The sequence below is a fragment of the Conger conger genome, chromosome 3 (genome assembly GCF_963514075.1).
Source record: "Conger conger chromosome 3, fConCon1.1, whole genome shotgun sequence".
NCBI lineage: Eukaryota > Metazoa > Chordata > Actinopteri > Anguilliformes > Congridae > Conger > Conger conger.
The window spans coordinates 34,244,525-34,266,454 of record NC_083762.1 but is presented as its reverse complement, the minus strand read 5'-3'; the positions used below and the strand labels follow the sequence as shown (position 1 = coordinate 34,266,454).

Genomic DNA, 21,930 nt, shown 5'->3' with positions numbered 1-21,930 from the left:
CCTTAGCTTTCTGCACCTGTGTCCAACCTCCAACCTCCTACCTTAACCAGCCTTAGCTTTCTGCGCCTGTGTCCAACCTCCAACCTCCTACCTTAACCAGCCTTAGCTTTCTGCATCTGTGTCCAACCTCCAACCTCCTACCTTAACCAGCCTTAGCTTTCTGCATCTGTGTCCAACCTCCAACCTCCTACCTTAACCAGCCTTAGCTTTCTGCGCCTGTGTCCAACCTCCAACCCCCTACTTTAACCAGCCTTAACTTTATACATTTCTATGACCAGCCTCTCCCCTTCTACCTCTCACCTTCTACCTTTCTTTCTGCCAACCTTAACTTTCTGCATCTCTGTGTCCAACCTCAAACCTGCTACCTTAACCAACCTTAACTTTCTGCATCTGTGATGATCAGTCTCCCAGCTCCTACCTCCAGCCTCCTACGTCTACCTTCTGAGCTGACTGTCTGACAGTGTGACAGAGGATTAGCCCACTGGAACTTTCCATCCTCAAACCACTGTACTGTAAATCCCAGCACCTTCTGTCTTTCTGTACTGGGACCACTGTGTGCACTGAAGAGTGGAGGAACAGAGACAATCACTGCCCAGCACCTACACAACAGTGTGTGTGTGCGTGTGTGTGTGTATGTGTGTGTGTGTGTGGGGTGTGTGCGTGCGTGCGTGTACATATGTATGAGCATGTGTGTGCATCTATATGTCTCTGTCTGTGTTTGTGTGTGTGTGCCTGCTTCCGTGTGCGTGCATGTGTGTGTGTGTATGTGCGTGGTGTGTCTATGCGTGCACATGTATATGTGCGTGGAGTGTGTGCATGTGAGTGTGTGTGTGCTTGCTGTCTGTATCTGTGTATGTGTGTATGTGGTGTGTGCATGCGAGTGTATCCGTGTGCCTGTGTGTGCTTGGTGTGTGTATCTGTGTGTCCCCGTGTGTTCCTGGTCATTATGGAGCACAGCCCTGTCAGCCCCTGCCTGATGTCCAGTACGGGTGTGACTCAGAGTGGCTTGTTAGCGAGGCTGTGGACCCCACTGTCCTGCCTCTTCACTTTTAATAGACAGGCCGCACGCTGTACCTTTCACAGCTCCACCAAACTTCCTTTGCTTATGCATTACTTTCCCCTAATTGGCTGGGCTCCTCAATCCGCTCTCTTGGATATTGATGTTTCTCCGTCTCTGGACTTCTGTCGGCGACCCTGTTCATTACAGCCTGCTCTCTGACTGTAATAATCTGAGAAATTCGAAGGCTGCGGGGCCAGGAAAAGGATATAAATAATGAAATAAGTAAAACAAGGCTATTTCTGGCCTGCCGTAGGAAATCGTTTAATAATCGATTTCTGTGTTTCTGCTCTATGCTCTGGAACGGAACATCTCGCAGCTTTAAACCATGAGCGCATTCGAGATCGCCAGGGGGTCATGTTTGTGGAGAAAATGTGAACACGGTGTTTTTCCCTTTGATGTAACTTTGTCTTGTTCTTCTAACACAGGTATTTCTTTCGAAAGTAGTGTGTGGCTGTTGTATTGAGAAAAGCAGGCAGGAGAGGAGAATATAACGCTTAGGGTTTTAGGCAGTGGACTTTGAGTTTAAGGCAGTGGGCTCGATTCCCAAGTCGGGTACTACCACTGAACCCTTGAACTATGTACATAAATTGAATTGCTTCATTAAATGTGAAGTGTTGTGTAAGTAAAAAATCGGATTGTAAGTAAAAAAAAAAAAAAAGGTTTGCTGGATTAGGGTACTCACACTGAAAAAATATCTATGTATAATATCCTTAAGAGTTGAAAAGTGTGCCTTTTTCACATCTAAATCAAAGGTGTGTGCAATTACTTGCCAACTACAGATTGTTTTAATGTGTTGTGGTTTGTGACTGACGACAGCATTTTCAAAAACTGTCAACTGTGTTTATATCCATATGGGGTCATAGCATTTTTCTTGACAACACCTACACACTAATACAAGTTTTAAGGATTATATCTTATAGAATATGTCTGAAGGGGCTGTAGACTTAGTTCCATTAATGCTCTAAATCAACTGTATATTATAATATCGGTCAACTGCTGTTCTATGAACCCATCTGTATGTTCTCTGAACCCATGGAAGCAAGTCATTAGCATATATGCTAATGACAACATAATGACTGTAGGTTTGTAGCCTCGCCAGAGATCAGGCCCGAGGGATGTTTAACATGGTTTCATACAGCTGTTAGCACACAGCATGGGGAGTTACACTGCTGTAGAGTTTTGGCCTCTTCTGTTTACACATTGCAGCCATTCCTTTCTACTTACCTTTTCTCTTTCCCCCCCTGACCGCAACGGAAGTGTGGCTCTCCTCTGTTGTTTTTTAGCTTCGTTTTTATTTAGTTTGGTTTATTTTTTGTATTTGTTTCAGTTCTGCACCCCTCCTCCCTTCACAACGACGGCCGGGGCGCACACGAGCCAGTGGCCAATGTGAAGACCAGCCACTACAGCCCCGTGTTTCACCTGCTGGACAACGGTAAGCACGCAAGAAGCAGCCACGCGCAGGGTTGCCAGGGCTAGGGGTGTTGAAAACCCACATAAAACCATAATATGTCACGTACAACTGCTCCTCTTAACCATGTTGCCTTGCTGAATAGTCCAAATGAGCGACCATAAATAATAGCTAAAAAAAACCCCAGAACCCACGGCAAGTCAACTTCTACCCACAACTTAGTCTAAAAAGCACGCTCTCAGAAATGACGTGACAGTGGAGATACATTTTTGTTCTTCAAGGATCACATTTCCCAAACGTACTCTGAAAAATGTTCTCTGGGTACAAATGAGTGCTTCTTGTGGATGCAAATGTGTGAGCAAAAAAGGTACAAATTATATACTGCTAGGGGTACGATTTGATGCACCTACTGTATATGGTACTACCCCAGCGAAAAGCATTTGTACCTTTTTAAGTACTTTTCCTCCCTTTATTTCTGAGAGTGTAGCCCAATTTTCTGTTGAAAACTAGAAACCTGGCAACCCTGGTCGTGCGGAGAAGTGGGAGCAAGGTCATCGCCGTCATCTGGCCTGAAGGGGGTGGCGGTCTCTCGGCGGGCCCTGATGCATGTGCTCATCTCCGGTGGTCCAGGCCGTCGCCCCAACCCCTCCCCCCCATCATTTTTGACACATATCAGCCATGACCCCTGACCTCCAAATATGCTCGTGTATCGCTCTTGCAGTGATGTTGTGTCGACATCCCCCTATGTTTTCAGTAACATTGTGCGAATGCTCCGTATTAACGATGCTGCGGGAGGGAGGGTAAGGGGGGAGACTGCTGCATTGTGGGATATTCATCCGTGCCCTGTGTGAGCGAGGTAAGCTCACACCCTTTTCTCTCATCGTAAAATATGACGGCTGTTTTATTTCTCATCGGACTCGTCCTCACCGCATTCATTCATCCATTTTATAATAGCAACAGTGCGGGCTGTGGAGTCTTTGCCTGGTTTGCTTTTTCCCATATCGCCGTAAAATATGTAATACTTGATGTTGAGTTTGGTGTGGAGGAGTGCATCCCTTGTTTGCTTTAAAATGTGTTTGCATCCAAGGACTGTTCTGCAGACTAAACTACCTCTAAGGTATCCCAATTAAATAAGTATAGAAAACACAAGCTTGCACTCAACTAAAGGTCTTCTCAAGATGTCTCCATTTTGAAGTTAACCAACATGGTTGGCAAGTATACGAAACAGACACTGTATCCAAAATAGTGTGTGTGCACAATGTACAGTTTCATACGTTAAAATATTCAGGTTGATTTGCTACATCTCCATAATTTTTTAATACATTTATTTGTGAGGGATTTTATAAAATATTTAAAAGATTGTTAGTGTGCATTACTGTGTTTTTACCCATCCTCGGGGGCTTGTGTTAAACTGATCTGTCATGGCTCAGAAGCTCCTGACTCCAGCAGGAGGATACAAACCCGGCTTTCATTGTTTACAAACGCTGATAATTCCATATTCTGTGCCCCAAAATGCTCTACACATTTTTTATCGACCCAGAATTCAATTACGCACGTACACGCTGGGGGGGGCGTTATCCCCTGTTCTTTTTTACGGGAAGCACATTTCATTCTGACTAAATCTCATTCCATCTTGATCTATCAGGAGGGATGTTTACTGAAATGAAAAATTACTTTTATGTGTTTTTTGTGTAAAAAACCGCATAGTATGCACGTTTGAAAAATATTTTGTCGTTTTCCTACAATGTCCAGGGATATTGTTCTGATATATTAGAACTATGTACTTCCTAAGAATTTCCCAGATGGTATCATTATTAATCTGTTTTTGTTTTTTCTTCCCACTCTGAAGGTCAGTCTCATTCAACAAGGGCAAACGGCCTTGACAGATTCAGCTATTTTCCAAACGAATCACCAACTTAATCTCTTATTTGGTATAGCTTTCCTTGTAATCAGTTGCCCAGGCGTAAATCATGATGACAGGACTATCTGTTCGGTGAGGTAGCTCAAGTGCTCTCGTGCGTCATTGCGGTCCACATTTCTGACTCCACAATTAAATACTGTATCCCAGCTGTCTTAGAGGCTGTTTCAATGCTATAGTACATGTCTTGGGCACATTAAAATTGTGTTCACAAGAGGACTAGTTTAATTTATTTTATTTTTTTATTCAACTCATGCCAGTTAACCGATACACATGCAAACTACAAACCAATGTTTTCTGGGGGAAAATGCAACTCCCAAATGCATAGAGCAGTACGCTAGCACCCCCATGGCCCTTTGGTCTATATGAGAAAGATTTTGTTTATACTGAGAGACAGTGAACCAGAACAGCGTAGCCAATATACTTGTTTTCCGTGTACTTTTTTCTTGTACATACAGTTAATAGACAAAAGGATTGAATCAATAATGTTAAGTCCCCATTTTGGATCAGTACATTCTGTTCAGGCTATAATGGTATAGAGACTACAGGATCTGTAATTCAGTAAATAATATGACGCTGCTCTTCCAAAAAGTCATCTCAAACTTTGTGGAGAACACTGGTAGACTACATACAGGCAGGAAGAATATACCGACCAAAAATGTCTTACACTACATTCTTTGTTAGTCCAATGCGGTCCACACATTCAATGTACAATACGAATCGAAGGATCATTTCCAGCATTGTATTAACCTTTGCAGTTTGTATGCGCTGCAAAATGCTTGCAAAATGTTTTCTTTTATTTTTTCATTTCATTTTGAACATTGTGGTATAGCCATTCTACCTTGAGTTCATTCCCCCCCATATGCACACCCCGGGACTCTGACTCCATTTCTGAAATATCGTCTAATCACTGACTACCCCCGGCAAACCCTCCCACTTCCCCACGAGAACCTCCACGCGCTCCCCCCCGCCTGCCTTTCCACTAGACCTGTGGGTCTCTGGCTTTCAGGTTCCATCTTCATCATGGTTGAAAGTGGCCATAAACACGGATGACAGACGATGAATTAAGGCGAGCGGTCAGCGTAATGGATGGAAAGAGCTGAATATAATGCGATGGCTCTGAAATATTGTGTATCGCAAGCAGCTGTGAGAATATGCAGTAAATATGGAGTCATACTTTCTGCTGTATATCGGGGGGGGGGGGGGGGGGTAACCTGGGTCGATGCTTGGGGAGTTGGTCTGAGCATGCGTCTGCCAGCACCTGCCTGCAATATTGTATTTTTTGCACTCTTGCATGTTTGTTTACTGTTTTCTTTCCAATATGGTTATTTATTATGTTTTCGAGGTTACTTTGACTGTATCTTTCATTTCTTTGTTTGGTTACAGTTATGTTTTTTGATTAACAGCAAATTTCTTTCCTGTTTCTTTTTTTTTTTCAGTTAGGGGACCAGGCAGAAAGCTAAGTCTGCCCACAGATCTTAAGACTGATCTTGGTACGGTAGGCGAAAGCCAACAGTTCTTTTTTTGTAAAGATTCATTTTGATTTTCTTCACTTTCTCTCTGTCCCGTTTACTGATGGCAGATATTTTTGTGTTGTTCGCCTCGCACCACAAAGACATTTCCTCTCAAAGCTCCTCTCTGAGCTCCTCTCTGAGCTCCTCTCTGAGCTGTCCATTTAAGTCTGTGGGCCTCCCTCTTCCGTGACTTCTTAAAAAAGTTATTCTTTTATTTGAAAAAAATGGTGTTCAGCACATTTTGCAAGTGTTTCCAAAGGTCGCTCTTATCTCATGACATGACTCATGATCCTTGGAGAGGAGGACCTCAAAGGCCCTCTCTCCACCCATTGTGATTGGTCCATGTGGTCTCTGACTCAAAGCTATCTCATTACCTCATTGTTCTTGACTCCGCCCCTTTCTTCTTTGCTTTTGGTCAGCCATGTATGAGGTTTTTTACTGCAAATTAAAGCCTGACTGTCTGATATCTGACTGAAATGTAGAGTAATGATAGCGTGTGTTTTTTGACAGGTTGGTAAGTGTACAGGTGGGAGAATGTGTCCTGTACAAACACTAGGGAAACTGCAAAAATCGAATGAATCTGAAAGTATATATATGTGTGTGTGTGCGTGTGTGTGTGTATGAGTGTGTTTCATCTATATTAGCAGTGCACAAAAATTGGATATACCATTCTTTTTAGAAATTATAAAATAATTAGAAAGAGAAAAACATATCACTGGTCTCATGACCTCTATATCTACAGTTAGGTCCGGAAATATTTGGACAGTGACACAATTTTCATAATTTTGGCCCTGTAATCTACCACAATGGATTTGAAATGAAATAATCGAGATGCAATTGAAGTAGACTTTCAGTTTTAATTTGAGGGTATTTACATCAAAATTGGAGGAAGGGTTTAGGAATTGCAGCAATTTTCATACATAGTCCCCTCATTTCAAAGGACCTAAAGTAATTGGACAATTGACTCAAAAGCTGTTTCATGAGCAGATGTGGGCTATTCCCTTGTTATTTCATCATCAATTAAGCAGGTAAAAGGTCTGGAGTTGATTTCAGGTGTGGCATTTTCATTTGGAAGCTGTTGCTGTGAATCCACAACATGCGGTCAAAGGAGCTCTCAATGCAAGTGAAACAGGCCATCCTTAGGCTGCGAAAAAAGATAGATAGCAGAAACATCAGGAGTGGCCAAATCAACAGTTTGGTACATTCTGAGAAAAAAGGAACGCACTGGTGAACTCGGCAACACAAAAAGGCCCGGACGTCCACGGAAGACAACAGCTGTTGATGATCGCAGGATCCTTTCCATGGTAAAGAAGAACCCTTTCACAACATCTAGTGAAGCGAAGAAGACTCTCCAGGAAGTAGGCGTATCATTATCCAAGTCTACCATAAAGAGAAGACTTCACGAGAGCAAATACAGAGGGTTCACCACAAGGTGCAAACCATTCATAAGCCACAAGAATAGAAAGGCCAGCCCAGTTCTGGAACAGCATTCTTTGGACAGATGAAACTAAGATCAACCTGTACCAGAATGATGGGAAGAGAAAAGTATGGAGAAGGCTTGGAACGGCTCATGATCCGAAGCACACCACATCATCTGTAAAACATGGTGGAGGCAGTGTGATGGCATGGGCATGCATGGCTTCCAATGGCACTGGGTCACTAGTGTTTATTGATGATATGACAGAAGACGGAAGCAGCCGCATGAATTCTGAAGTCTATAGGAACATTCTGCCTGCTCACATTCAGCCAAATTCAATTGCATCTCGATTATTTAATTTCAAATCCATTGTGGTAGCTTACAGGGCCAAAATTATGAAAATTGTGTCACTGTCCAAATATTTTCGGACCTAACTGTATATGTGCATGTTTGCAATGCATTCAAAATCCATCTAATTTTCAAGCCATAAAATTATTTCTCAACCAGTGAGTGTAACATTTCCCAGTGAGTCAATTTGCAATTTATGCTGGCTCATGGGTCTACAGTCATATCCTCTCAGCGTGGAAATTATGTGACAAATACAACAACGCACAATTAAATCTCTCCCATGCACTCGCCTCTATTTTTGTAAATATAAAACTTTTTATGAGTTTGCCAGGGAGGATAAACTATTATCCAATCAAGTCAAGTCACGTCATCATTTATTTAAAAGCATTTCAGAGAAGTCTCAACATACTGTACATTTAAAGACATAACATATAAAAGATAACAACTAACACCAATATCAACAACATGAATAGTCATGGTCGGTCGTAAGGAGTGAGAAAAACTGTGAAAAAAACAATCTTGAGTTTATTTTTGGCCCCAGTCAAAGTGCACAAATTGTGTGGCTAATTATCATCCCAACAGTCGTGAAATGTAGCCCTGAGGGGGTAACGAGTGTTAGCGGTTACCATGGTAAGAGCGGAGACAGCACACACTGTCAGAGGTCAGCACTGCCTGCACTATGTGTCATAACAACATCATTCTGCTACCAGCAGGCCCTCAGTGCCACACGCTGTGTGGTGGCTTTTCAGAAAGGGATAAATGCTTACAAAAGTGTACACTACGCAGGCACGAGCTCCTCATGAGTGTATTCTCTCCACCCATTTTGTCCTCTCGGATGTTACTAGCAGCTCCAGCAGTTCCAAATACATAAACCTTTGACCTACCTATGAAAATGAGGCCGTGTAAGGTTTCCTTGTTTGACTGATAGCACTATCACTTCACAAATCACACCAAGCACCAAGCTTTTCAATTCTTAGTTTATACTTTTTATGAGCGACAGGGTTCAAAATCGGTCTTCAAAAAAGTCAAGTGATAATGGAATGTTTGTGACGATGTAGCAATATCCATCGTCTGATCAGACATTGCCTAACTATAAACAGGCCTTCATATATTTTTTTTAAATCTGCCATCTTCTAATTTACCGTTCTTCCCCCATCCCTGTTCATGCCAGGGTGCCTGATCTCACTGTCATGATAGTATCTACACACAGATGAATGACACTAGGCCTGCAGGGGCTGTTAGCTATCAAACACTCGCCAGAGGGAGAGCGCTGTTCTTTCCCGAAACATGAATAAAAAATATGAGCAAAGATAATAAAACTGTTAAAAAAAACATAGAAGGTTTTTAGCACGTGTTCGCAGGGTGAATGCTATAAAGATATGCCACGATACTTACATCCACATACAAACGTGCAGTTAGGCACACACATCCACATTTACACACAGTCATGCAAACACACAGGAATACTATCTAACAAAATGCATCCTCTGAGTCTTCTATGCCCAACGTGTACTGTTACAAATGCTTCTTTCCTCTTTCAAGCTCTAATAAAAGATTGAATATACTGTGCAGGTAAGAAAAACAGACCTGTTTTCGAAATTCCTATTTATTTGTATTTGTTCTGGACCATTGAATGCTTTGTCTCAAGGGTTCAAGCAGCTCTGAGATAAATTATTCAAAAGGTGCACATTCTACAATAAAACCCACGAGAGAGAGAGAGAGAGAGAGAGAGAGAGAGAGAGAGAGAGGAGAGAGAGAGAGTGAGAAAGAGCGAAAGATTAATTTGAGCTGTCAGATGAATTTGATATTTTTGTTCATCTGGAAAATGCATTTCCTCTGGATTTATATTCATTTGTCAAAAAGGAATGAAATTCTCCCACCTGCTGCGCATGCTGCATTGAGGGATGGGGGCGGGGTTGGGGGGCTGGATAGGGAACCTCATTGGGGGGTCTCTTCAGTTGATTCTCTCACTCCTCTTCCATTCCTCTACTTATTTCTTTATTCTTCATTTTTGATAGTTTGGGCATGAACTGACAGTGGCAGTAGAGTGACTGTCGCCTCATTTCTTTCTCCCTCTCTGCTGTGACTGGCTCTTCCCTTTTCTCTCTCTCTCTCATGGCTTTGATTGGAGTCTTTCTTCATCCCTTCCTGATCTATATCCTCCTGTCTTCCTGCTCAGAATGGTTGACCCGAATCGCTCTGTCCTGTGCTAATGCTGCGCCCCCATTACAGATCATGTAAACGGACATTGCACTAGTCCCACCTCCCACCCCTGCACTGCCGGGAGGCCACGTCCCCCAGGCCCCGAGGGGACCAGGCTGAGCCGACGACGGCCCGGCCGACCGCCCTTCCGGAAGGCCCAGTCCGCTGCTTGCATGGAGATCTCTCTACCAGTCTCTCACACAGAAGGTGTGTGCACTTGACTATCTTGGTTATTACCAGGTTTAATAAAACAGGGAGAAGGCAGTTGGTATATTACACCTTAGTGGTAGAAAACAGAGAGTTCCACCAATGATGGAATATGTTGGTAACATAAGAATACTTACTGTGGTCAATACCTTCTCTGACTATATTTCCTGGCTAATACCCACAGTTAGCCAAGATACAGCCAGAAAGTAATAACCTATCACTGTCAGCATTGTGCGTATAGTTGTTACCTGAAGTGGAAAAGCCAGGTACAGAAACTAAAAGTCCTCCCCAATATTTTGTGTTCCTATCAACTTGGATCAAATTGATATTCTAGGTTTTGTCCTGGTTTTTCCAAAAAAATTCTGATGAGATCATTCTGATCTGGATTCCACAAGATTACAGAGTCTAGATTTGCAGTCTTTGGATATGTCTATGTCTCTTGGTCAAAATTATGTAACACTTCATTAAGACAACGATCTTAATATTTTATGCTATATTTTATCTTTTTGGTTTATAATCAATATTTTACTTTGCAACATTAATTTATTTGCCTCAATCATAAATGTCTGGCTTGATAATTATGACACCAATCTGATTCCTGATGCATAATAAAAATAATTCCAAACACTTAAACTTTAAAGACTAACAATAAATTCCAATCACAACTACCCATTAGGCAATTATTATAGAATAGATGACAGAATATTGCCACACTCCTGAGAGGCTAGACGAGCTGGACACAGGGATATAGAGAAATTCCAAATTTCACCAGACTTCAAATTATTTATTTCACAGGACCGGGGAAGAGAGAGAGTGAGAGAGCATGTAACTTGTGGGTGTAGTCTACTTGGACTATCTTTTTATGCTCTGCTCTAATGGTCTGACGAGGTCCATGCCAATTCTTTTGAAGGGGACCTCTATTAAAGGTAATGGATGCAAACGTGCTTTAGGAATGGCCATAGGATTTACTTTTTGACACTCAGGGCACACTGTAGACCACTGACAGACATCTCCCCGTATACCTGGCCAATAAAATCGGACCATTATATGGTTAAGTGTTTTATCATGCCCCAAATAACCTCCTATCAGATTGCTGTGAGCTGCCTGAAGAAACATTTTCCTGTACGTGGGTTCCAACTTACCATGTATAACTTTTAATTTTATAAACATAGGGGTATGACACAGCTCTCTGCTGGTCTTGTAGCCTCCCAACAACCTTGATCAACAACTCAAATCAGCGTCTCATCCCGAGATAATGTAAATGTGAAATCAGTCACTCGAGAGAGTAGGGGAGGGCCCATGGCTTCCACCCTCAATTCTAACACCCGGAAACAGAAAGCATCTGCCAGACAGCCCGCTAGCTTCACCCTCGCCAACTCTCTAAAACCTGGCCAATCATGTCCCAGAATCAGTGTGAGGAGGGTGCTGGTACTAATCCCAGCCACAATACCATGCTTTTGTCCCGCAAATGAAAATTAAATCTGTGCCGTCGGTTAATAATGAACATCCCCGTGCACACACCAGATGCCCACCTCCAGTAATCCTTAGTACCTGATTACTGGAATCCTATCCAAAAGGTTTTAAATGCTGGGCCCTGGATTTAGACTCGTCAGCCTGCAGGTAGGACTAATTATTGAAATCAGCTGGCTAAATTCATGGGTGGAAGAAACACATGGCAGGACTTTCACATTCTGAGCCCACTTCTGGTTGTTACCAATGCACTCTGTGATTTGTGGAGCTCCTGTGCATTTTGTGCCTGAAAGGTGGCTTCACCACTGTCTTGTCCCTGTTTATATTGTCCCTGGTTATTACCCCACTGCATACTGGGAATTTTATTTATTTATTTATTTATTTATTTTTGGGGGGGGGGCGTTCACAGAGTGGGTAGGGTGGGGTAGTGTGGTTGGACTATGTAGAAGTTGGTGACTTTGATCGTTTGAATGTATTCCAGGGGCTAAACACAAAAAAAAATTAAACCTCTTTATGTTTGGATCAGTGCTAGTGTATAAAAAATGCTCAGCTTATCTTATCACTCTCTGAATTGCAGTAAATCAATTTCTTATTATTCTACTCACAGACCAGGAATTTATTTATTTGCCTCTGTACTCCACAATTTGAGATTTGTTATAAATTATAAATATACATCTGGTCAAAATATGCATTTTCAGATTTTAATAAAGGGCATTTCTTATACATTTTGGTTTCACCGTGTAGAAATTACAGCAGTGTTTAAACATAGTCCCCCCATTTTAGGGCACCATAATGTTTGGGACACGGCAATGAAAGTAGTCTTGTTTAGTATTTTGTTGCATATCCTTTGCATGCCATGACTTCCTGATGTCTGTGACCTATCAACATCATCAGTCTGGATATCTTATTTTCAGGTTGTCCAACAATCGATACTAAAATTCTTTGCATTTGAATGGATCTTGAGGGGTGGGACTAAATTCAGCTGTAAATTAAGCTGATACAGTATGGAACACATGTGTTGGCTAAATGGCTTTAAATCATCAAGTTATCAAATTAGCCTCAAACCACCATGCTGCTGCCTTGTAGTAGATACTTACAATATTTTTTTCACCTGAATATTTTTTTCATTGAGTTCAACAGGTACATTTGTCAGGAGAAACACTTATTTTTGTATCTACTGCAAATCTGGCAGCAGCACGGTGGTATTAGGCTCATATGTAGTTTCATGCCCTAATTAGCTGCTGCATTGTATTTTTATCTAGATAGCTTACATTCTGATATATTGGATGGAATATTAAAATTTTCAGCTCTTCTTTGCTGTCAGCTCTGAAAACACAATGACTACTGGGAATGGGAAGTGTGCTCCGAAACAGACCTCGGACCTCCCAAGTACAGCAAGAAAACTTCCTGTGAATTCTATGTGTACTTGCCAGTTTTGTAATTGAGTTGAGCACTTGATCACATTAACTTCCACATTTGATTTATGCACTGATTGGTCCACAAGTATTCAATTTTAGACACAGCCATGGTCTTTAATCGATGATTAGTAGAGTCAGTTGTCTTTGTATTGGGCTAAAACCCTGTGGTAGACCCAGTGTTACGACTGCCCATGAAACCAACAGAAAGGTCACTGTTTCACGGGCAGACATGAGCCTACACAGGCTAAAATAGAAAAATAATACTGAACTAAGCCGATCGCAGCTGTGAGTCTCCTCTCCTCGTTTAAGGCATTAAGAGGTGATTTTTTAACACGAGATTTAATGGATGTAGGGGGCCAGTTTAACAGCTTTCAGTTCTTAAGTGATTTACTCAAGACTAAATGGTGTAGAATTTTCTGGTATGAGTGGGACATAGCTGTTTTAATCCCCTTGATATAGCCTCCATGAACAACCATGCTCCAGGGCAGTTTCCTGTTTGCCAATGACAGGATTAAATTCCCTGTCTTTGCGGACATTAGCACACTGTGCTCTCAACGGCATGCTAATGAGCTCCTCGCAAGAAGAGAGTGTGAAGGAACTTTCAGAGAGACTTGGTCAAGCAATCGATTTATCCTATACAAATATATTTAATGAACAAACTCCAGAACTCCCCACTGCCACTCCCCAAGTACTGCAGGCCACCTATTTAAAAGCATTTTTCTTTTAATTCAAGCATTTGTTTTTGCGGCACCGCTGTGTCTCACCCCTGCTGAAAAACACAGCTCAAGCTAGGTTTTGAAACAGCTGGTAGCTGGTTGACCAGTTCAGACCAGCTCCTAGCTCCACATGGTTTAGCTGGTTGACCAGTTTTACCAGCTCAAGCTAAGTTTTGAAACCGCTGGTAGCTGGTTGACCAGCCAGACAATCTATCAGCTAGACCAACTTTATGACCTGCTTGGGCATGCTGGTTGACCAGCTCATACCTAGCTAGACCAACTTTATGACCTCCTTGGCCATGCTGGTTGGCCTGCTCATACCCAGTTAGACCAGCTTCATGACCAGCTTGACCATGCAGTTATGCTTTATTTTCCCTTTTGTTTTAAGCCCTGTAAATAAGCAACCTCTTTATCTATGGAGGCCTCATCTCTGATGCCTCCATTCCTATCGAGCAGCATATGATATCCATGAATATCTGTCAGAGATCAAATTGGAGGATATTGGTACCCTCATCCTCCCGAGTCTGTTCTTGCAAACATAGGCTGGCATAGGCTAATATCACAAGGAGACGAGTCTCACTGCCCACTAGCTGTAGCCAGACAGCTGAACACAGGGTTGAGCTTGGGCACCTTGCAATGGCTCTATTAGCCTGTAATTCAGTTGCGTTTTTTGGGGGGTCATTTTTAATACAGTCATACTAGGACTCAAACACTGAGGCTAAAACTTGGACAAAACGTTCAGCCACCATAACAGCTTACAGCAGTCCCATAACAGTCTTTGAAAAGGGGCCAAAGTGCAGATATAGATTGGAGTGTGTAAAATAAAAGTGCGTCAAAGTGCACACCAATGCGAGGCAGTGCAAGCCTTTCAATCTGCAGCACATTCTACTGTTCACTCTACTGTGACGTTCCAGATTTTGTCACCTCCTGATTACGTGGTTTGAGCTTTCTGGGTGCTGCTGCTGGCTCGTTCTGCTGGTGGCTTGTCCTTTTAAGATGCTAGAACAGCATGTGTCTGCACTCCACTGTCTGGTGTTGGATCCTTACAGCGCTAGTGCCAAGCCTGTCAACCGTGGACTGTGTATGCACATCTCTCATTGTGCATTAGCGCCCTCTGCTGGTGGACCGGTGCTGGTGGAGTGCCAGCAATGTACTGCCTGGGCCAGCTGTATGCCAGCTGGTGTATCGCAGTGAAAACCACCGTTGGCTGTAGGTGCTCTTCTGAACCAATGTTGGAGCATGAGACCAGCCTAGAAATATGTAGCCTTCCAGCATTTTCTTTGTCAATTATTCCTCTGACATGTCATGGATGTCTCTATATTTGAATTTTAATGAATAGCCTCAGGGTTGTGTTGTACTTTCTTTCCGTCAGGGCCTATCAATTTCACCATGTTTTATAAAGCAATGTATTTCTATTCTATGTATTGGCCTATTTATTTTAGAAATGTTCTCATTTCGAGAATTATGTAAATCTTCCCCCCCAAAACTAATAAATATGTTAATGAAATCCTCATGTGCAGAATTAAATTTTAAAGGTGGAGTGATCACTTCAGCGGAAATCTCACCAAACCCTGAAATAGTGCAATCATGGATTGTAGATTATGTTGGATTACAGTCGGTCCATAAATATTGGGACCTCGACACAATTCTCATCTTTTTGGCTCTATACACCACCACAATGGATTTGAAATTAAAAGAACAAGATATGCTTTAACTGCAGACTTTCAGCTATTTACAGGGTATTTACATCCAAATCAGGTGAACGGTGTAGGAATTACAACAGTTTCTATATGTGCCTCCCACTTTTTAAGGGACCAAAAGTAATGGGACAATTGGCTGCTCAGCTGTTCCATGACCAGGTGTGTGTTATTCCCTCATTATCTCATTTACAAGGAGCAGATAAAAGGTCTAGAGTTAATTTCAAGTGTGCTATTTGCATTTGGAATATGTTGCTGTCAACTCTCAATATGAGATCCAAAGAGCTGTCACTATCAGTGAAGCAAGCCATCATTAGGCTGACAAATCAAAACAAACCCATCAGAGAGATAGCAAAAACATTAGGTGTGGCCAAATCAACTGTTTGGAACATTTTTAAAAAGAAAGAACGCTCAGTAACACCAAAAGACCCGGAAGTCCACGGAAAACAACTGTGGTGGATGACAGAAGAATTCTTTCCCTGGTGAAGAAAAACCCCTTCACAACAGTTGGCCAGATCAAGAACACTCTCTAGGAGGTAGGTGTATGTGTGTCAAAGTCAACAATCAAGAGAAGACTTCACCAGAGTGAATACCGAGGGTTCACCACAAGATGTAAACCATTGGTGAGCCTCAAAAACAGGAAGACCAGATTAGAGTTTGCCAAACAACATCTAAAAAAGCCTTTACAGTTCTGGAACAACATCCTAAGGACAGATGAGACAAAGATCAACTTGTACAGAATGATGGGAAGAGAGGCGTATGGAGAAAGAAAGGAACTGCTCATGATCCAAAACATACCACCTCATCAGTGAAGCATGGTGGTGGTAGTGTCATGGCGTGGGCATGTATGGCTGCCAATGGAACTGGTTCCCTTGTATTTATTGATGATGTGACTGCTGACAAAAGCAGCAGGATGAATTCTGAAGTGTTTCGGGCAATATTATCTGCTCATATTCAGCCAAATGCTTCAGAACTCATTGGACGGCGTTTCACAGTGCTGATGGACAATGACCCGAAGCATACTGCGAAAGCAACCAAAGAGTTTTTTAAGGCAAAGAAGTGGAATGTTATGCAATGGCCAAGTCAATCACCTGACCTGAATCCGATTGAACATGCATTTCACTTGCTGAAGACAAAACTGAAGGGAAAATGCCCCTAGAACAAGCAGGAACTGAAGACAGTTGCAGTAGAGGCCTGGCAGAGCATCACCAGGGATGAAACCCAGCGTCTGGTGATGTCTATGCGTTCCAGACTTCAGGCTGTAATTGACTGCAAAGGATTTGCAACCAAGTATTAAAAAGTGAAAGTTTGATTTATGATTGTTAGTTTGTCCCATTACTTTTGGTCCCTTAAAAAGTGGGAGGCACATATACAAACTGTTGTAATTCCTACACCGTTCACCTGATTTGGATGTAAAACCCACAAATTAAAGCTGAAAGTCTGCAGTTGAAGCACATCTTGTTCGTTTAATTTCAAATCCATTGTGGTGGTGTATAGAGCCAAAAAGATGAGAATTGTGTCGATTTATGGACCTGACTGTATATTATTTAATTTCCAATTAATGTCCTCAAATATTATTTATATATTTTTGTAATTGGGCCTGAATAATATATTTTTTTTGTTGTACATACGCCTATGGTTGGCAGCATTTAATACTGTGGCATCCCCAAATCAGCACCAAAAAATGTGATTGTAAAGCCTCAGGGAGTCCCCCGCCCAGTGCTGGGAAAGTATACGAGAGGTTATGTTTCGGTTTACTGCCAACTCTGTCGCACACCCATCTCACAAGCCCCCCCCCCCCCCCCGACTCACACATACACACTCACACACACACTCTCTCTCACACACACACACACCATATGTAATACCCAGCAGTTTTCTTGTCTTCTGTTTTCACTCCTGTGGTTGAAACCTTCCCCTGAATGCTCCATTTCCTGTCACAATGCTGTGAAATGCATGATACTTCATAGGCTCTCTGACAGTAAAATGCACCCACACAACTCATGCATCAGAGCTTTCAAACCGAAATCCCAACTTGCAATGGACTAAAAAAAGAAGCCATTATGTTTCTCTTATGTTCACATGTTGCTACCGAGATGAGGTAGTAAACTAAAATTTTCTTTATATACCCGAGGGATATTCATATCTTGTTTATTGATCAATCAAATGAGAAATGCCTCAGCATTTTATGAGTCTCCCATAGATTTGTATATGGTTTATGCTTTCTGTTAAATGAGCTTTGTCAGAACTTTACTCATTAAAAGGTTGCAGTTTTTGTGACTTCTGATTATTGACGCCTTCCAGATAAGTCTGAGAACTTTGTTTGTATATGGCAGTCTTGATTCTGTCTTGCCCTTTTTAATAGCATTAATTACCCTGCTGAAAAAAAAACAGCTCAGGTTTTGAAACAGCTGGTAGTTGGTTGACCAGTTCAGACCAGCTCCATACTCAACATGGCTTGACCAGCTCTAGCTATGTTTCTACAGCTGGTATTTCAAGCTGGTCATGGCTGAATTTTACACCAGGGTAATGTAAGGTAATGTAGGCAATCTGTATGGAATCAGGAAGTAGTTTTCTTCTCTACACTTCCTGTTCAGCTGTATCTTCTCTCTCCCTCTCTGTGATCGTTTGGCACTGCCTGCCTGCGTGTGCACGTGCGTGCGTGTGTGTGTGTGCGTGTGCGTGTGTGTGATTGGTTGGGGTTGGGGGAAGTGTAGGCTTTGCTTCCAGACGGGCAATGCTACATCAGCTACATGGAGTCAGTATGTACTCTCACGAAGAACACCACACCCACACCACCGCCTACTCCTGGGGTGAGAAAGGTAAGGGTGTTGCTGGGTGTGGCCCCCGGTGTTGTTTTGGTTGCCCTCTCCCCCTTCCCCACCCGTTTGTCCGCTGGTGTCCCGGCCCTTGAATTTGTTCTTGTCTAGCGCCAACTGACTCCGCACTCCGTCTGGCTGGAAAAAAAACAACTAAACAAGACCTCGATACTGTCCATGCAGAGACATATTCTGTATACAGTATATGGCAAAATTATTATTGTCTGTACTACATGGGTATATGTATTCAGTAAGTCTCGATCCCGGTATGTTTGTTTTGATGTTTGATGGTTGTATGTATTATATAAACGTACGTATATACATTCAGTGAGCACTTTATTAGGACTTATTTTTTTGACTTAATGGTCTTCTGTTGCTGTAGCCTATCCACTTAGAGGTTTGACACATTGTCTGTTCAGAGATGCTCTTCTGCATACCACTGTTGTAATGCATGGTTATTTGTGTTACTGTCACCTTTCTGTCAGATTTGACCAGTCTGGCCCTGCTCATCTGACCTCTCTCATTAACTACTCATTTTTGCCCGCAGAACTGATGCTTGGTGGTGTTTTTCGCACCATTTTCTGCAAATTCTACTGACTGTTATGTATGAAAATTGCAGGAGATCAACAGTTTCTGAGATACTCAAACCACCCTCTGGCACCAACAATCATTTCACTTAGATCACATTTGTTCCCTATTCTGACATTTTGTCTGAAAAACAGCTGAACCTCTTGACCACACCTGCATTTAGTTGCTGCTACATGATTGGCTGATTACATATTTACATTAACAAGCTGGTGTACATGTCTATCTAATAAATTGCTCACTGAGAGTATACTGTACATTTTGGCAGTTTTTTGTTATTGCCACGGCATGTGTTGAGTACTTACAAAGTGCAGAGTTGCCAACATGCTTTCAGGCTCTGTCGCACACAGTCTCACGCTACAGTATGCAAACATGACAAATAAAAAAGACCGCCATTTTCTGATTACTGTGAAATTACTGTGTCTCAGCAGGCAGGACAATATGCAATTGGTTCATAATCATTACTGAGTGATTGTCAATTGGCAACCTATCTTTGACTTGACACCATACATCTAATTTACAGCCAGCTGGCCAAAGTTTGCAACTCTGACAATGCATATTTTCATTTGGGTCCACTGTTCGATTTCCTTTGGAGATGTCTTTAAATTAACACAGTTCCGGTATTCAGGATGTTGAGACGATGTGAGCTTTACTCCCAGTCCTATCGAAGCACTTGGGACAGTCTTGCTGTTTCAATTTAGTTAATTTAGCAACTGACTTGATTGAACCAATCAAATCAAATTGGTCTCAACAGCCAAAACACAATCATTGGTCCTCACCTGTGAAAATATGATAGCCCCTCCCATTTTGTAACTCATGGAGCCAAACTAACACTATCACTGTAGTTTTCCTTTCCCTCTCCCAGATCTGAAATGTGACATAACCAAACCTTGCGAAAGTTTATGTCTTGAACTCAGAAACTTTGTTTCCTTATTTTCAGACTGTTCTGATTAGGGAAAACGTAGAGGACCAAAAAAAGAAACTGAAATAAATGTGTTACGTTCCTTTCTTACATGTTGTTTGAAGTGTATTGACTACCCTCCTGTCATGTGGTTAAGATAGACCAGTGGTAACCAACCCTGTTCTTGGAGATCTACCATTTTCACTCTAACCCTCACAAAACATTCAACAGCTAGAGATCTTGTAATCAGTCAAGTCAGCTGCCAAATTAGGGTTGAAAGGAAAATCGATAGGATGGTAGATCTCCAGGAACAGGGTTGGGTACCACTGGAGTAGACACGTTTGTTTCAGTCAGTGTTTGAAGTGGAAAAAAAATGTGGAAGTGCCGGTACTCTGAACAAAACATAGAAGCCCCAGTATGGTGTACTGGTGTGTTCCAGTCCACATGAAGCCCTGGTACCGCTGACTATAACAGTCTCTTACTGGGGAGAGAATACGGTTGGCCAGGGGCAGAAAAGAGTCCTGGGAGGTTAATATAAGTGCCAGTATGCAAGAAAAAGTCACGGTACTCCAAAGCGTAACGGAGAGTACCAGCCCACTTCAAGCACTGGTTTCAGTGGAAACCGGCGCCACTGTTCCTGGTGTGTGGCGTGTGGCTCGGTCATTGTGGAGAGATTAAAGACTAGAGCACGTGGGCAGGGGAATGGTGTCTAACGGAGGTGTATTTTCCCCCTCCTCTTCCCTTGGTACATGGGGCTTCACCACCGCGTGCTGCTCACCGCCGCCCCCCTGCAGAGAGCCGTGAGAACTCCTTCAGCCACTCGCGAAGCTCCAGCGTCTCCAGCATCGACCGCGAGACCAAGGAGGCTGTGACCACTTTGCGCTTCATGGAGTCCTACGCCCACAAGACGGACGCCACGTCCGGCCCCTGCCTGTGGGTGGGCACCAGCCTGGGCGTGGTCCTTGTCCTCGCCCTCTCCATCCCCATTGACGACGAGGACCGGTTGGACGGCCCCGTGACCGTGGCACCCAATGGTGAGCCTCGCCCCGACACGCTCATACCAGACAGTGCCAATAGATCAGACCTGGGTCAAATGCGTAACTGTCTTGGATTCAAATACTCTTCTGCGCTTTACTGTGATTGTCTGGTGTATTCTAACCTATGAAATATTCTCAAAATTACTCCTGGTCTGCAAGATCAATCAAGCACAGAAAAATACTTGGATCCAAAACAATTACGCATTTGACCCAGGTCTGAAATGGATCGATGAAAGAACAGAACTGTTTCTCTTCTTTCTTCTGCCCTCTCTTCTCTACCATCCTTTCCTATCTCCTCCGCTCTTTCCCCTCATCTTTCCTCTGCTCTGTTTCTTTCACTCTCTGCCCTCATCCCCCTCTTCTCTCTCCCTTTCTCCTATCTGCCCTCTCTTACCCGCATATCACTGCACTCCTTTTCATTTACTCTGCTTTGGTCCCTCCTTCATCTCTTCTCTATTTCTCCATTTCTTCTGTCTCTCTCCCATCTCTCTCCCTCTGTCCACCCCCTCTTCCTCTCTCTCTCACTCTCTCCCTCTCTATCTCTCACCCTCTCTCTCTCCCTCTCTCCCTCTCCGTCTCCGTCTCCCTCTCCCACTCTCTCTCTCTTTCTCTCTCTCTCTCTCTCTCTCTCTCTCTTTCTCCTCTCCTCTCCGTCCCATGGCTCCCAGGCTCCGTGCTGATGCTGAAGGGCTCGATTCTGAAGTTCGGGTCTCTGGACTGTGGGGGCGCTCTGATGCCCAGCCCCTACGAGGCGTGGCGGGACCCCCATGGTTATGAGGACCCCGACAGGCCCCGCAAGCTGGTCAACTTCTCGCCCGCCTCGTCCCAGGACCTGGGCGGGGAGGGGCACCTGGCTGTGGTGTGCTCCGAGCGACAGGCCAAGGTGTTCCTGATGCCCTCCCAGACCTGCCTGTTCGCCCACAACATCACCGAGTCGTCCTTCGTCCTGCAGGCTGACGTGGTGTCCGTCTGCAACAGCGCCTGCCTGGCCTGCTTCTGCGCTAACGGCCACATCATGATGCTCAGGTACTGAGTGGCCCTAATGACTACTGATCCCTACTGTCAGTTACTGACCTCTACCCTCCCTTACAAATGACTACTGATCCCTACTGTCAGTTACTGACCTCTACCCTCCCTTACCAATGACTACTGATCCCTACTGTCAGTTACTGACCTCTACTCACCTTTACCAATGATTACTGATCCATACTAT

General features: G+C 43.2%; 1 protein-coding gene across 6 annotated transcripts in view; it reads left to right on the top strand.

The window, feature by feature from the left end:
* Positions 1 to 21,930, top strand: part of LOC133124804 (syntaxin-binding protein 5-like) — a 188,408-nt gene that overhangs the window by 159,114 nt on the left and 7,364 nt on the right. For 3 of the 6 annotated variants that reach the window (XM_061236297.1, XM_061236296.1, XM_061236295.1), the window contains 6 exons: positions 2,388 to 2,492; positions 5,826 to 5,879; positions 9,898 to 10,074; positions 18,093 to 18,197; positions 20,475 to 20,714; positions 21,386 to 21,743. In XM_061236297.1, coding sequence (XP_061092281.1) covers positions 2,388 to 2,492; positions 5,826 to 5,879; positions 9,898 to 10,074; positions 18,093 to 18,197; positions 20,475 to 20,714; positions 21,386 to 21,743 — 1,039 coding nt within the window. The remainder of the gene's footprint in view (positions 1 to 2,387; positions 2,493 to 5,825; positions 5,880 to 9,897; positions 10,075 to 18,092; positions 18,198 to 20,474; positions 20,715 to 21,385; positions 21,744 to 21,930) is intronic. The other 3 variants (XM_061236300.1, XM_061236299.1, XM_061236298.1) reach the window with 1 other exon arrangement.